The sequence below is a fragment of the Plasmodium falciparum genome (genome assembly GCF_000002765.6).
Source record: "Plasmodium falciparum 3D7 genome assembly, chromosome: 3".
In the NCBI taxonomy this organism is placed as follows: Eukaryota; Apicomplexa; class Aconoidasida; order Haemosporida; family Plasmodiidae; genus Plasmodium; species Plasmodium falciparum.
The window spans coordinates 46,093-63,790 of record NC_000521.4 but is presented as its reverse complement, the minus strand read 5'-3'; the positions used below and the strand labels follow the sequence as shown (position 1 = coordinate 63,790).

Here is a 17,698-nt window from a genome sequence, read left to right as displayed (position 1 = left end):
AACGTTCATTTATCATTGAAGTATTAAATTATATAATTATCGCAAAAAATATTAATATTTATTATTATTAAAAAAAAAAACAATTAACAAAATAAGAAATTATACATACTATTACATAATACATTTTATTGTATTATGTTATTCAAATATATTATATTCATAAGGTGTATTATTATATATAATTCTTAAAATAGTAGTTATACTATTTCACAACTTATCATACATTAATTTTATTATATGTTGTAACAAAATAATTAACTACCATATATTTTAATAAATATATTATTATACATTAAACAAATAACACGATGTTATACATATTACGAAAAAACAAGGAATGATTTATTTTTAATTTATACGTAATTAGAAACGTTAAAAAAAAAATTCTTAATAATTTTCAAAATGAAGTTATTTCCTATATTAATGTTCATAGTACGTATGATTAGGAAAAAAAAAAGCAAAATTGATAACTAGAACAAAATGAATAAACAAGAAGAAAAAAAAACAACGAAAATATAAAATATTAAAATACTGTTATATTATCATGAACCTTATACGTATATATATTTTTCTTTATTTTAGAAAAAAATATTTTTTAACATTATGTTTAATAAATATCCGATGGATGAATTTCATATATGAATAGATACACTGATTCTATTAAAATTCAATTTTGAAATTGTTCATGGATATTCACGAACAATTATAAATCATAATATTATATATTTTATATTTGTGTTATTATGTACTCCTTTATATAACAACAGATATAAAGAATTTAATAAATATATGTCATATTATATTCTAAAAAAAAATTGATATAAATATATATATATAATATTTAAAATAAATTAACAAATACATTATTAATTAAGGTAAAAAGGTTTTTTAAAACAAGCATAATAATCAATAAATAATAAATAAATAGGATGGTAACAAAATAAATTATATATATAAATGTAATAAATATAAGAAAAATATAATTATTAAAAATAATAATAAAAAATATTTTATATTATACTAGCTTTAATATATACATAAAAGTAACCACCAAGAATAAGATAAGGTAATCATATCTATTCTTCTAATAATTTTATATATTGGAGTTTTTTCTTCAATTTCTTTTTTCTGCGATAACGTAAAATGAAATATATTATCACCATAATTAAAATTATGACGACTATTGCAATAATAGAAGCATTTATAGAACTAATGGAACTGTTAAATCCAGCTTCTAACAAACGAGTCTCTTGGACTTTTATTGCATTAGTAGCGCTTTCTCTAGCAGCCTCAGCAGCTACATCAGCAGCCTCTTTGGTTCCTTCAACAATTCCATTTAACACCGTTTCTATAGGAGTTGTGCCAGGAGCGCCATATGTACCATCATGTTGCATTGTACCTATACTAATACCAATTTGTTCGCAGGTAGCCTTATCAAGAGTGCTCTTTGTCGCCCCACACAACGTCTGACGTTTTTCATAAATAATACTAGCAAGACTTTTGACATTAATACAATAACCTTCAGTAAAATAGGGTTCCCATGATCCTATACCTAATTTCTCTATTTCCAATGCATCTAATCCTCCAATAACTACTTTCTTACCTGCCTCAATACCTCCAACCAAAATATCATCAGCAGCTGCTTTTAGAGCTGCTTCAATTGCGGTCTGAAGTGCATTAGGTTTCCACGCATATAGCGCACCTTCAGCAATTCCTGCTAATACTCCTGAAGAAGGTGCAACAATTCCTCCCAAATTTTGTGTACATTTCAAACATGTTTTTTCCACTTTGTCCGCCATCGACGTTTTGCAAATACATGTTGGAATGGCATCACTATGTATATCAGTTTGTAATGTCGCGAACTTTTCGTTTAATTCTTTTTCAATTTTATCTTTTAGAATAATTTTTTCGATTTCCTTATCACATGTATCTTTACATACTTGTCGTTTTTCTTGTAACCTTTCATCGTATTCTTGAAACCTTTGTGTTGTACGATCATGAAATTGTTGCATCACCCTTTTCATTTCAGGATCATTGTCATAATTGTGCATATATAATTCGCACTCGCATAATAATCTGGTAGTTTGTATATGACGTGGTGTGCTGGATGGTTTTTGGTGGGTATTCGCCTGTAAAAATATGGATATATATGTATGTTATAATTAGTTGCTTTGTTTACTCTTTTATATAATTGTTATAATTAGGTATATTGTTTATTTACATAAATAATAAATTACTAAATATATATATATATATTTATAAATATATGATTAATATATGATATAAAGTTACCAATATATTTAATGAAAGCGCCAACAATAAAATATTAATATAATGGACCTTCATCTTTATTGTGATACGCATATTATTTTATGATTAAAATTATAACAAAATCACATAGAATATTTTATTTTATAAATAAATTAAATATGTTTAACCTAAAATATTATTATATTTTTTATAATATACCAAATTAACTTTCCATTATACAAATATATTTTTATTCACAGTGGAACCATATTTGCCTTTTTATATAAAACACTAAAAAAAAAAAAAAAAAAAGAAAAAAAATTAAAATTAAAAATATAATATATCAAAATATATTAGATTTTCTAAAATTTTGAATTTTAATTTTTAATAAAATTTAATTTTATGTCATACGATATATTACAATTAAAATGTTTTTATATATTTTTCAAAAACATGTAACGATATAGTAACAATAGAACTTATATTTTTTTTTTTGTTTTAAAATATAAACATATGTGTAAATTAATAGTTGTTGAACGTGTATACCACATATAATTTAGAATGGTGATGAACATATAAGTGAAATTGATATTGTAACATGTATGTTCACAATATTGCTATTACATAAGAATCATTTTATATCATAACATGTGTTATTAAATGTAAAACGAACAATATATGTATTTTAAAAGTAATTAAAACAAATATATTTTAATAAAGTATTTATATATTTTTTTTTATTTAGTTTGTTCTAAATATTGTTGTATGTTATACCTTTCTCTCTAATGTATCTAAAATTATATACATATAAATATATATGTATATTTTTAAAATTATATTCTATTAAAAAAATATATATTTATATATAATATTAAAAATAAATTTTAAAAAAGAGGAAGTATTAATATAATAAAATACTATTGTATAGTTTTATGTAGTGTTGTACTTTATACAAATATATTCTATTCATAATATAGAAATTATTGTAATGTTTTTATAATATATATGTATTATATTAAATATTAAAATGGTAGATATATTATTTTGGAATTTATTGATATAATAAATGTAGGATTACTAGTTGTAACAATATATCTATATATATTTAAATAAAAAAGAATTATGTTAATTATTATTATTATATATATATTGAAAAGAAATATACGACTTTATATAATATAATAAATACGATAAAAAAAAAGTATATTTCTGTTATGTTCAATTACTAATATATATATATATATATATATTATATTTGCATATTTTTTCTAAAATGGTAGTTATTTCCTATAATAATAATAGTATGTATAATTTAAAATAAAAAAAAAAAATAATAAAATAAAAAGCACAACACAACATATCAAATATATAATGTAAAAAATATATTATAAATAATGACAGAAAGAAATTATATTGGTTCATATGAGAACAGATCCTTCTGTAACATTATATATAATAAACAACACATCTTTACATTTTGTGAATTAATAATTGTGTTAACACATCCTAATTTCAATTTTATTTATAGATAGTATGGGATAATTACATATATGTATATTATTGATTATTAATGTAATAATATATTATGATTAGATATAGTTCTATAACAATTATAAAGAAGTATATATATATATATATACATATATACTCTATGTTCTAATTTAAATATTTGTTTTTATTATTATAATAATAAATATTCATCGCCTTAATATATAAACTATTGTTCGTCCAATTAATTTATACATTTATCTAAATTTTACATATACATAATAATAATGGTAATGACAAATACTTAAGTATATAAAAATTCCATATTATACCAATGATAAATGGTGCCATATATTTAGCGTGAACTTATTTTAAAATATAATCATTTTATTTTTATCTTTTAATGTGTTCTCATAAATTATAGAATATATATATGTATATTATTAAAAAAACAAAATAACAATTTTAACGAAACATAAATATCGAAATGCCTGTCTATTACCTATTGAATATATATTTTACAAAAATATAAAAAAATTTATATCACAATTAAAAATAATTTATAATTGCATTGAAATCTTTTATATAGTCATGACAATATAAAACTATAGAGATGCATGCTTTGTTAACATGGTGGTAGCACCATTCATATTATACATGTTTATTGATATGATATAGTTAATTATTAATCTATATATATGTATAGTAAAATGTATCAAATAATAAGACAATAAAATAATATAATTGGCTTATTTTATATATCTAAATGAAAATTCGTTTGCAAATTTTATATGAAGTTAAAACTGTGATAATAAAACGATGATAAGTATTATGATAATGGTTATTATAATTATAGCAATTATATTACCTTATAATTCATAATATACAACTACTTATTAACAATACGTCAATTTTATAAAACGTGAATAAATAAAACAGGAAGGTATAAATAATACTAACCATAAAAGATATAAATGGATGTTTCTAAAATATTTTTTGTTATATTTTTTTATGATTTTATCGTAATATATATATATATATATATATATATAATAACGCACATATATATATATATATATATATGTATTATGTAAATAAAAATTATATAAAATATGTAAAACGAAATTCATAGCATAATAATAGTTATTTAGTTGTGATGGTTATTAGATACACTTTAATTTTTATTTAAAATATAACTTATTTCTATGAAATAATATATAATAATCATATTAATATTTGTAGTATCAATTTTTGTACATAACACATATGTATATTATCTATATATTTTTTGTATTTTATTTGAATACATAAATTATTATATATTAATACGACATTCATTTTACTTTTTATATTAATTATATTTTTTTTTTTTCTTCAGAGTATAATCATATATGGTAAAAGTGAAAAAAAGGATGAAGGAATTTATCATATTATATAAAAGATTATTTACTTATAAATATCAATGTTATCATCATTTTAGGGGGTAAAAAATGTATATGTTGAAATATTAAATAATCTACATTGTATACATCAATGCATGATATTGGAGTGGCACTATCATCTACAGACATTGAACATACTCTTAATTTTTATAAATTAGATAAAGATGGAAAATCAATTGATGAAATGAAAAATTATATTTATGTTTTTATAAAGTATTATGATACATTTAAAAATGATTTATTTAATGAACATAAGACAATATTTACAGAAAGGATAAAAAATACACAAAGATTAGATATGTAAATTAAATTTATATGAATGTCAATTATATTGTTATATGGGAAAATATATATATATGTATAGTATTACTCTATTTTATAAAAACTTAATATAACGTATATTTATTAAATGCTTTATATTAGTTCGTATATAAAGTAATAACTAATAACACAAAAAATATAAAATATATTATAAAATATAATTATTCGTGAGTATTCTTCAACAATTTCAAAATTAAATTTTAATAGTATTAATGTATCTATTAATTTATGGAATTCATTCATCGGTTATTTATTACACATATTGCTAAAAAGTGTTTTTTTTTAAAATAAAAAAAAAACATATACCTATAAGATTCATGCTATTGTAGCAATATTTTAATGTTTTCTATTTTCGTTGTTCTTTTTTTGTTCTTGCTTACTTATTTTGTTCTAGTTATTAATTTTTTTTTTTTTTTTTTTTTGTACTAATACGTACTATCATCATCATTATAGTTAACAATTTTATTTTTAGAAATATTAAGAATTTTTTTTTTAAAATTATAAATTATGTATAAATTAAAAATAAATAACTCGGTTTTTTTTTTTGGTAAGATGTATAACATTGTGTTACTTATTTAATATATAATAATAATATAATTATTAAAATATATAGTAATTAATAATTTTGTTGCAACATGTAATAATACAATTAATGCATGATAAATTGTAATATACTATGATTATTTTAAGAAATATATATATATATCTATATATATATATATATATATATATATATATATATATATATATAATAATTAAAAATAGAATATATTTGTATAAGATAAAACACTACATAAAACAATACAATATATTGTGTAATTGTATATATAATTTCTCATTTCGTTAAGTGTTTTTTTTTTTTTTTTTTTTTTTTTTAAATTTCCTTTTCTAATAATAATTAATATTAAAAACATTTTTTTTGTGATAATTATATAATTAAATAATTTAATAATTAATATTTTTTTAAAATAAGTTCAAATATTTTTATAAAAATAATAATATTATCCTTTGCAACTACGTAGATAAATTAGAGAGAAAGTTATAACATGCAACAATTTTTAGAACAAGAAAAAAAAATAATAACAAAGCCTAAAAGAAATACAATTACTATTAGTTTGAAAAATATTTATTTGTTTTATTATGATACACAATATTTATTTTAAATTGTTTTATAAAATTGAAATAATACCAATTTTATATTGTAATATATATTCATATATGTTGTAATAAATTCTTATATACTTATTGAATACCTTTAAAAATTAATTCTCTACACATTTTTATTTTATTTACATCGAAAAACTATTTATTTGTAACTATAGTTTTATTTATTATATACATATATATTAAAATAAAATTAATATTATAATTTATCGTATGATATAAAATTAGGTTTTGTTAGAAATTAAGATGGCAGTTTATAAAAAATATGGAAATATTTTACTATATTATTTATTTTCTTCCTATTTATTATTTTCTATTTTATTTTTTTTTTTTTGTTGTGAATAAATGGGAAAAATATGGTTGCAATAAAAAAATATATTTACATAATGGGAAAAATAATTGTGTATTATAGCACAAGCCTATAATAATATTTCAGATTAAAAATATGTTATTCTTTTAATAAAACAAAATTAAGTATTTTATATATGAATTTTTTTAGTTATAATTTTAATCATAAAATTATATAAGTATCACAATAAATATGAAACTGCTCTACTCTAATATATTATTGTTCGCTCTTGCATTAAATATATTGTTAACATCATATTATGTACGAATCAAATATTTATAAATATATATATATAGTATTTTATAATGTATGGTAAATATACCATATACATAATTATAACAAATATATATAGAATTATAAATTACCTTCTTTATAGGCACATAATAAAAATAAACCATCCATCACACCACATCATACACGAACTACTACGTCACGATTGTTAAGCGAATGTGACACAGAATCGTCAATTTATGATAGTGATGAGGAAATCAATTCAGTGAAGGAAATTTTCGAACGACAAACATCACGACGTTTTGAAGAATACGAAGAACGTATGATAACACAACGACAAAAATATAAAGAACAACGTGACAAAGATATACAAAAAATTATTCATAAAGATAAAATGGAGAAAAACTTAGCAGAAAAAATAGAAAAAGGTTGTCTTAGGTGTGGATGTGGGCTAGGAAGTGTTGCAGGAAGTATTGGATTATTTGGTGCGGTTGCTATAAATATATGGAAACCTGCGGCACTTGATGCCGCTATTGCGAAAGCTATAACTGAGGGTACTGCTAATATTTCGGCTGCAGGTGTTAAGGCAGGTGAGGCTACAGGTAAGGTATTAGTTATTTCAGGATTAAAAAAAATGGGTATATCAACTCTAGGTGGTAAGAATTTGGAATCCTATTTTGCTACAACATCTTATAAAAAAGTCGCAAGCATTGCTCAAGCTGTTTATGAACAACATTTTGAGAAATGTGAATTTGGTTATTTAAAGGAGGGGTTCACCCCTGTCGGTGATCCTAGCCGTGATATTCATTTTTGCCAGTCGGTGTGGCAACAAACTTCAGTTGTATCAAAAACAGGACACTATATTTCACCTAAAGATGTTATAAAAAGAACTGTAGAAACTATGGTGTCAAAGGCCGAAGGACCTGCTAATGCAGCCGCTGAGTTTGTTAAAGCCACTGAAACAGCAACAATTAAAGCAGCAGAAGAGAAAACTATAGAAACTGCAAGTACACAGTTGTACAGTGCAATTGGTTACTCAATCCTTGCCATATTAATTATAGTTTTAATTATGTTGATAATATATTTAATTTTACGTTATCGTAGAAAAAAAAAAATGAAGAAAAAAGCCCAATACACAAAATTATTAAATGAATAAATATATGGTTTCATGATATTAAATTCAATTTAATGTTTTGTGAATTTTGAATTTTTTAATACAAGGATACCATGATAATTGAATTTTTATAACATTATATTTTTTTTCCTGTCTAATTTTATTTTTGTTTATTTTTATGTTGTTATTAAATTATTTAATTTATATTGATTTATTTTTTTTAGTGAAACGATTGTAAAATACATATTTTTTCTAATAAACATTTTATATAAATATATATTGTTAGTATATATAAATTTTTATTTATTATAAACTCTTTAAGAACAACTTGAAATATATATTTTTAAAATTATTTATATAAAATAATATGTAATGATATATATTATAGAATAAATATATTATATTATTAATCTGATATTTATATATTTAAAATTTAATTATATTTATATAATATAAATAAATATAATTGTAATTAATAACACTTATTTTTATATTTTTATATTTATAATATATATAATAAATATTTATTATTACCTTACATTACAATGTCATGTGTAATATAAAATGTTAATTTAATTATTTTTTATCTTCTTTCTTTTAAAAATTTACCTTTTAATAAAATAAAATATGTGTATTATTAAATAACAAATAAAAAAAAAATATATATATATATATATATTTTTTATAATATACTAATTACAAAATAATTTTCAAAACGATGTATCGATATATCGAATTATCAACACATGACAATATAATAAAAATGAATTAATCTAATCGTACAATAAATATTATTATAAAATAGTAAAAATATATTATATATTATAATTATGATTCTATTATAATAATCATATTCGTATGATATACTTTATATTATACTATTTTAATACATAAATTAATATAATAGGAAATTTAAAACAATATATGAATATTAATAATTTATAGAATATTAAAAATAAATGTATATATAGTTTATTTATTCTATTAATATAATATTATTAATACATTATTAATATTATTATTATTATTGTTTTTATTATATAATAATAAAATTACTATAAGATTATATATTAAAAATACTTCTTTAAAAATACTTCTATTACAAGGTAATCGTATAATTAATTTCTTATGTATTGTACAAATAATATATGATATTTGATATTATATAAATATAATATATATATTTAATGATTTGCAGCATAAAAATTATAAATATATTATAATTATATTATTTAGATTTATACAAATAAATATAAAATTCAGTGTATCAGTATGTGGTAACTTTCATAAATATTTTAAATTATATACTTGTAATAATATTATATTTGTAATTTATTAAATTATAGTTTATAATTAATGTATATATAATTCTTTTAAATATACTATTAATTATGAATGTATATTTATATATTATTATTTATGAATTAAAATAACATAATTAAATAATATATAATAATAGATACAATAGAGAGTATTTTCTAAAATAGAATAACACTAGGCAACAAAAATGAAATAAACTAAAAAGAAAAATGTAAATATTAAAATACATATATAAAAGTATATAAATTTATTAATTTTAAAATTAATATTATATTTTATTAATTACAAGAAAAGTTGTTATTATTTAAAAAATAATAATTATATTAGAATATATTTTAGGAAAATTTTTTAAAAAAAATCATGAGGGATATTATGATATATAAGTGGTTTACACCCATAGCAACTATTGTTCTACACATTTATATGTGTATTTGCAGGAAAATATATTGTTATTTATTAACTATTTATAATATATATATATTATTTGTTAAAATATACTTGAATATTAATTTATGAGAATGCTTATATATATATATGAGAGAATTATTTTAAGAAAAATAAAAAAAAAATAAATAAAATAAAAATAATATAATATAAAATGAAAAAAATTATTTATTTTATATCATATTTATATATTTTTTTTAAATATTAAATGAATATTTTCATAAATTAAATTATACTTATGATGAAACTATAATGTTATTATATCATAAAATTACAACAAAATTTCCGCTTATCAATATATTACACAAATATATATCAGAAAACAAAATAGATCATTTTTTATGAATTAGATTAATAAAATTTGACATATAACATACAGTTTTTTGAATTAAAAATGAAGATGTATTATCTAAAAATGTTATTGTTTACCTTTTTAATAAATACATTAATATTACCACATTATGTATGTAAAAAAGATGCATTATTATTACAATAACGTAAATATATAATTAAACAATTATTACATTTTCAGTACATATTGATTAATCTTCTTTTTCTTCTTTTAGGAGAATTATCTAAATAATGATTATAATGTAAGTTTCATTCAAAACAACACCAAAAGAACAACGATAAAATCAAGACTCTTAGCACAAACCCAAATCCATAATCCGCATTATCATAATGATCCAGAACTCAAAGAAATAATTGATAAAATGAACGAGGAAGCAATCAAAAAATATCAACAAACTCATGATCCATATGAACAATTGAAAGAAGTAGTAGAAAAAAATGGAACAAAATATTCAGGTGGTAATGATGCAGAACCTATATCAACGCTAGAAAAAGAATTATTGGAAACATATGAAGAAATTTTTGGTAACGAAAGTGATATGTTGAAGTCGGGCATGAGTCCAAATGTTGATGAAAAATCTTCAACATTTGAATGTACTGATATTAATGGAGTGAAGTTAGCAAAAACAAAAGGAAGAGATAAGTATTTAAAACACTTAAAAGGGAGATGTACCCGTGGTATATATTTTTGCTCACTTGGTAGTGTAATCTTAACATATATAGGTACGACCGCTGCAAAAGGTGCTGCTATTTCTACCGCGGGTGCTGGGTCTAAGAACTGTATATACGCTATATCTATATTTCATATGCTTAATCATAAATCTATGTCTTCAGCTCTTACAGCATTAGGTACAGTAGGTTGTGCTGCTGATTACGCATCAGGTGCAACTTCTGCTAGTGCAATTTTTCTGCCTTGTGGTATTGCAGCTTTGGTTCTGCTTATATTAACTGTTCTACTTATAATATTATATATATGGTTATATAGAAGAAGAAAAAGATCATGGAAACATGAATGCAAGAAACATTTATGTAAGTAATGTATTTTTAAATATATGAATTATGTAATTTGTGAATCGCATATACATTATATTTTATAATAATTATTTTTTACAGAAGTAATATTTTTAGAATTATTTGTTTTTAAAGAAAATATATATATTTATTTATAAATAAATAAACAAAAGTATTAAAAGTCTTATATTATATTGTGTTATAATATATCTGTTGATCAATTTACATATTTTATTTTTATTACATTTCTAACCAAATGTATATTTTTCTCTGTTAAAATAATAACTATTATAATATATAATTCATTTTATAATTTTTATTTATTGATGTATTTATATAAAATTTATTTTATGCTTTCCTATTATATTTTTATATTAAATTAATATTATATAATGAACATACAAAAATTAATCTCCTAATTAAATAATTATTAATGATCATTTATGTATATATAATTGAAAAATAGTATATACATATTTGTATTGTACATAAACTAAATCTTCAACGTTTTTTAACTAATAAAACTATAGTATTATTTAATATATTAAATCTTATAATATTATGTTTACTATCTGTTTTTTCTTATACTTTATTTAAGAAAAATGTACAGGTTCATTTCATAATTCGCACAACGAATATTTCAAACCTTATATAAAAATATATGTTGTATCGAAAAATATAGTAAATATTTGGAAATCAAATAAAAAGAATATATTAAAGCATTTTTATATTTATCAAATAAATAATTTCTAATAAAACATTTGCGTAATATTAAAATATTTAATAATTTAAATATCTAATATTTATATTTGTTATTTTAGTTATTTAAATGTTTTTTTTTTGTTATAAAATATATTTTTTACAATACATAAATATTTTTTTGAAATATGATTTTATGAGAGTTAAGAATAATAAAAAATCCCCTGAAAATTTTATAATTTATATCACACACATATATATATAGTAATCTTTTTTGTTATATAAAAAATTAAAACATTTGAGTATGTAAAAAGTAAATATGAAAAATGTTTTATAAATAAATTTTAAAAAATAAATACAGTTTTGTTTAAAAATATGAAACGCAAAAAAAAAAAAAAAAAATATACATGTATATACATATATATTGCATTTATATATACCTATATATCCATATATGCACAAACCTACTTGTATACATACTTACATATATACCAATACATATATATTAATATTTATATATAGGAAAAAACCCAATATTACGTCTGGACGTACAAATCTTTTTCGTGTCATTTTTATATCCGAAAACGTTTATGAGATATTTACAACGAAATCACCAAATAGGTATGTCCCGTATGAAAGTGGCCGATATAAATGCAAAACATATATTTACATGGAAGGAGAAGAAACGGACGATTACAGTTATGTTCTGACTTATCTTCCTCTGATATTACTTCTTCATCAGAAAGTGAGTATGAAGAGATAGATTTAAATGATATATATGTATCGGGTAGTCCAAAATATAAAATGTTTATCGAAGTAGTACTAGAACCATTAAATAGGGATACATTTAATTTATCAAGTGGTAACACATCTACCAATAAACTTACAGATAATGAATGGAATCAATGGAAACAGGATTTTATTGAACAATATTTAACTCATATAGGATCTGCTGTACCATTATACATGAGTTACAAACTGATAATATGTATATGTATACCCAAACTAATATTTTACATGTTATTATGGATGAAAAACCTTTTATTACATCAATATAAGATAGATTTCTTGGTAGTGGTCATCAATAAGTTACTTATAATATTGATTGGAATATTCGAATAAACACTTATATATCTTTTAACATTACCCATGCTCCTAAGGATAATAGTTTATATTCTGGAATTTATTGAATTAATGATTCTCTAAGTCGTAACCGTAATATTGATATATATGATGAAATGCCCAAAAGAAAAGAAAAAGAATTATTTGGAACCAAACATACAAAAAATATAACGTTTAATCGTGTCGCTACACAAACATATAGTGATCCTATAGATAGTTAGTTAGATTTGTTACATAAATGGTTAGATAGACATAGAGATATGTGCGAGAAGTGGAATAACAAGGAAGAATTATTAGATAAATTAAATGAACAATGGAATAAAGATAATGATGGTGGTGATATATCAAGTGATAGTAACAAAAGGTTGAATACGGATGTTTCTATACAAATAGATATAGATGAAACTAAAGGAAAGAAGGAATTAAGTAATATGGATACAAACGTGGATACACCTACTATGGATAGTATATTGGATGATTTGGAAACATATAATGAACCTTTTTATGATATATATGAGGATGATGTGTATTATGATGTAAATGATAATGATGATGATAATGATCAACCATCTGTGTATGATATACCTATGGATCATAATAAAGTAGATGTAGATGTACCTAAGAAAGTACATATTGAAATGAAAATCCTTAATAATACATCTAATGGATCGTTGGAACAACAATTTCCTATATCGGATGTATGGAATATATAAAAAAAAAAAATATATTATTTTACTTGTTTATTTTTTTTTTTTTTTTTTTTTGTTATATTTTATTTGTATATTCATTTGTATAATATAAATATATATATTCATAGTATATATATATTTTTATTTTGATATATTTGTATAATAATATTTGTATATATATATATATAATTTGTTTTTTTGGCTTTTATATAATATTTGTAAATATATATATATATATATATATATATATATATATATAATTTGTTTTTTTGTTTTTGTATAATATTTCTAAATATATTCGATTCATAATTTTTTGAGTAATATTTTTATTTTTTTTTCATTTTATTTTTGATTTTTTTTTTAAATGTCATTGTTCATAATTTTAATATATAATTTTTATTTTGTTTGTATAATATATATAAATTTGTTTTATTTTGTTTCTATTTGACACATGTGATTATTTGTATATATAAATTTGTTTTATTTGTATAATATATATATATGTTTTATTTTGTGTTTATTTGACACATTTGATTATTTGTATATATATTTTGTTCGAATTTATTTTAATTATTTGTTTTTGGATATTTGTATATATAAATTTGTTTCATTTGTATTATATATATATGATTAAAAAAAAAAAATAAAATAAAAACATAGAAACATATACCATACCATATAAATTATATTCATAGTAGTATATTATATGGTTCCATATTAAAATAAACTAATATAATACACTAAAATATTTCTTATTATATATATATATATATTTAATATAGTAACAACAAAAATGTTTTCAACACCATATACGGATATATCAACACATTATAATATAATAATAATGAATTAATCTAATCTTACAATAAGTATTATTATAAAATAGTAACAATATAATATATCATATATAATAATTGTATTGGAATAACAATATTTATATGATATCCTTTTTTTTTTTTTTTTTTTTTGTATTCATACGTACTATCATCATCAATATAGGAAATAAATTCTTTTTAAGAAATATGAAGAATTTTTTTTTAACGCTTCTAATTACGTATAAAATAAAAATAAATGATTCCTTGTTTTTCCATAGTATATATAATGTCGCGTTATTTGTTTATTGTATAATAATATATTTATTAAAATATGTAGTAATTAATTATTTTGTTACAACATGTAATAATAAAATTAATGTATCATAAGTTGTAAAATACCATAACTTCTATTTTAAGAAATATATATATAATAATACACGTTATGATTATAATATATTTGAATAACATAAAACAATAGAATGTATTATGTAATAGTACGTATAATATCTTATTTTGTTATTTGTTTTTTTTTTAATAATAATAAATATTTATATTTTTTGCGATAATTATATAATTTACTACTTTAATGATAAATTAACGTTTTAATTTATTTGTAATATTTTTATAAAAAAAAAAAAAATAATATTAATCTTAGTAACAACATAGATAAATTAGAGGGAATTTTATAACATACAATAAATTTTAGAACAAAACAAATAACATAATATATGAAAATTTATTTATTAATATATATGTATATATTATTATTTGAAGAAGATTTTATATCATTTATTATGTTATAAAATATTTGTTGTTAATTGTTTTTATAACAACAATGTTACGAAATTATATGTTTTAATAACTATTTCATAAGTATTTCATATATATATATTATAAATTGGTATTATATATATGTCATACACAATTTCCAAAACGTTGGTTTTGCACATTTGTAAATAATTTACAACACAGAAATATGTTGTATTATTACTATATCGTTAGATATTATTGAGAAAAATGAAAAAAATAAAAAAAAAATAAACCAAAAATAACCATAATAATTTATTGTGTTGATTTAAAATTAAATTTCATTAAAAATTAAAAATTAAAAAAAATTATAAAAAATGCAGAATGTTTTGATAAATTATTTTAATATTAATTTTTTTACGTTTTTGTTTTTTTTTTTTTGTAATAAATAAAATGGCAAATGTGGATCCACTATAAAAAAAAAAATATATTTACATAATGGGAAAATAATTGTTAATTATATTAAATAAATTATAATCATATTTTATGTTAAACATTTTTATTTAATTTATTTATAATATAAAATAAAGTATTTTATGTGATTTTTTTAGTTATAATATTTATCAAAAAATAATATACGTATCACAATAAAAAATGAAAATCCATTATATTAATATATTATTGTTTGAGCTTCCATTAAATATATTGGTAATTCCATGTCACATATATATTAAAGAGGATTAATATAATCATATTATAATATAATATATATATTTATATATAAATATATTACGATATCGTATATATAATTTTTATATATATATAGTCCAAATATACATATATATATAAACATAAAAACATACATATTTATAACATATATATATAAAATAAAAAAGAACTAATTATAATATACATATATATGTGACCATTTTGTATAGATATATAATCAAAGGAACCATTACATCACACGTACACCAAAAGCAACCACTAGGACATTATGCGAATGTGAATTGTATGCACCATCAAACTATGATAGTGATCCCGAAATGAAAAGGGTAATGCAACAATTTGTGGATCGTACAACACAACGATTTCACGAATATGACGAACGTATGAAAACTACACGCCAAAAATGTAAAGAACAATGCGATAAAGAAATACAAAAAATTATTTTAAAAGATAAATTAGAAAAACAAATGGCACAACAGTTAACCACATTAGACCCGAATATAACCACTGAAGATATTCCCACATGTATTTGCGAAAAATCTTTAGCAGATAAAACAGAAAAGTTTTGTCTTAATTGTGGAAAAACTATGGGAGGGGTTGCCCCCGGTTGGGGTCTGGTCAGCGGTTTAGGTTATGTAGGATGGACAAATTATGTTACACAAACGGCTCTGCAAAAGGGTATTGAAGCAGGTGTTAAAGCAGGGATTGAAGAATTAAAAGGTTTTCCTGGCTTACGTAAATTAATTAAGGTTTCACAAATACAAAGTTTCATTAATCCTGCAAATTATGCTGAAGAAACGACGTATTTTAATTTTATTAAGCAAGTAGAAAATACAAAGTGTGTTGTTAAAGAACACACATTTTGCTATTCCACATATATTTCGAAAGAAAATGCATTATCCCAGCGAGCATCAGAAATAGCAAAAAATGCTGCAGATATGGCTAAACTTGCTGAAAGAGAAGTATTGGACAAAGCAGCACCTGTTACTAGTGGTTTAAATACTGCTATTATTGCTTCTATTGTTGCAATACTAGTTATAGTTTTAGTTATGATAATTATTTATTTATTTTTACGTTATCGTAAAAATAAAAAAATGAAGAAAAAACTCCAATATATCAAATTATTAGAAGAATAGATGTGATGTATTTGGTATTTTTCGATGTTGGTAGGAAGTTTGGTACTTGTATTGTTTTTCTTTGAATGTACCGTGTGTTTTTTTTTTTTTTTTCTCCATTATAAATAACTATATATTTTTATATGTATTGCGCTTTTATATATAATTTATTTTTCTATAATTTTATTTATTTATTTATTTATTTATTTATTTATTTATTTATTTATTTTCTAAAACTCTTTTAATTAATAAACAATGTAATTTTTAATTTATATAAAATACTTATACGTATTATAA

The 17,698-nt window shown here is 19.7% G+C and overlaps 5 protein-coding genes and 1 pseudogene across 5 annotated transcripts, besides 1 other annotated feature; 5 read left to right on the top strand and 1 right to left on the bottom strand.

Annotated features, from left to right (window-relative positions):
- Positions 1-1,076: 1,076 nt before the first annotated feature.
- PF3D7_0300700 (rifin) lies at positions 1,077-2,346 on the bottom strand (the record flags this gene model as incomplete). The annotated part of the gene is made up of 2 exons (XM_001351048.2): positions 1,077-2,129; positions 2,293-2,346. The coding sequence occupies 2 exons, from the start codon at positions 2,344-2,346 to the stop codon at positions 1,077-1,079; spliced, it is 1,107 nt and encodes a 368-aa protein (XP_001351084.2).
- Positions 2,347-5,271: 2,925 nt separating this feature from the next.
- Positions 5,272-5,484, top strand: PF3D7_0300600 (Plasmodium exported protein, unknown function, fragment; the record flags this gene model as incomplete). Its single annotated transcript, XM_024473138.1, has 1 exon — positions 5,272-5,484. The coding sequence occupies one exon, from the start codon at positions 5,272-5,274 to the stop codon at positions 5,482-5,484; it is 213 nt and encodes a 70-aa protein (XP_024328988.1).
- A 1,722-nt stretch (positions 5,485-7,206) lies between these two features.
- On the top strand, positions 7,207-8,401 carry PF3D7_0300500 (rifin; the record flags this gene model as incomplete). Its single annotated transcript, XM_001351047.1, has 2 exons — positions 7,207-7,275; positions 7,391-8,401. 2 exons carry the CDS (start codon positions 7,207-7,209, stop codon positions 8,399-8,401), a joined length of 1,080 nt encoding a protein of 359 aa, XP_001351083.1.
- Positions 8,402-10,517: 2,116 nt separating this feature from the next.
- PF3D7_0300400 (stevor) lies at positions 10,518-11,511 on the top strand (the record flags this gene model as incomplete). Its single annotated transcript, XM_001351046.1, has 2 exons — positions 10,518-10,586; positions 10,690-11,511. 2 exons carry the CDS (start codon positions 10,518-10,520, stop codon positions 11,509-11,511), a joined length of 891 nt encoding a protein of 296 aa, XP_001351082.1.
- Positions 11,512-12,638: 1,127 nt separating this feature from the next.
- PF3D7_0300300 lies at positions 12,639-14,019 on the top strand (annotated as a pseudogene).
- Positions 12,639-14,019: a sequence feature (erythrocyte membrane protein 1 (PfEMP1), exon 2, pseudogene).
- A 2,192-nt stretch (positions 14,020-16,211) lies between these two features.
- On the top strand, positions 16,212-17,422 carry PF3D7_0300200 (rifin; the record flags this gene model as incomplete). The annotated part of the gene is made up of 2 exons (XM_001351045.1): positions 16,212-16,265; positions 16,496-17,422. The coding sequence occupies 2 exons, from the start codon at positions 16,212-16,214 to the stop codon at positions 17,420-17,422; spliced, it is 981 nt and encodes a 326-aa protein (XP_001351081.1).
- Positions 17,423-17,698: the final 276 nt, after the last annotated feature.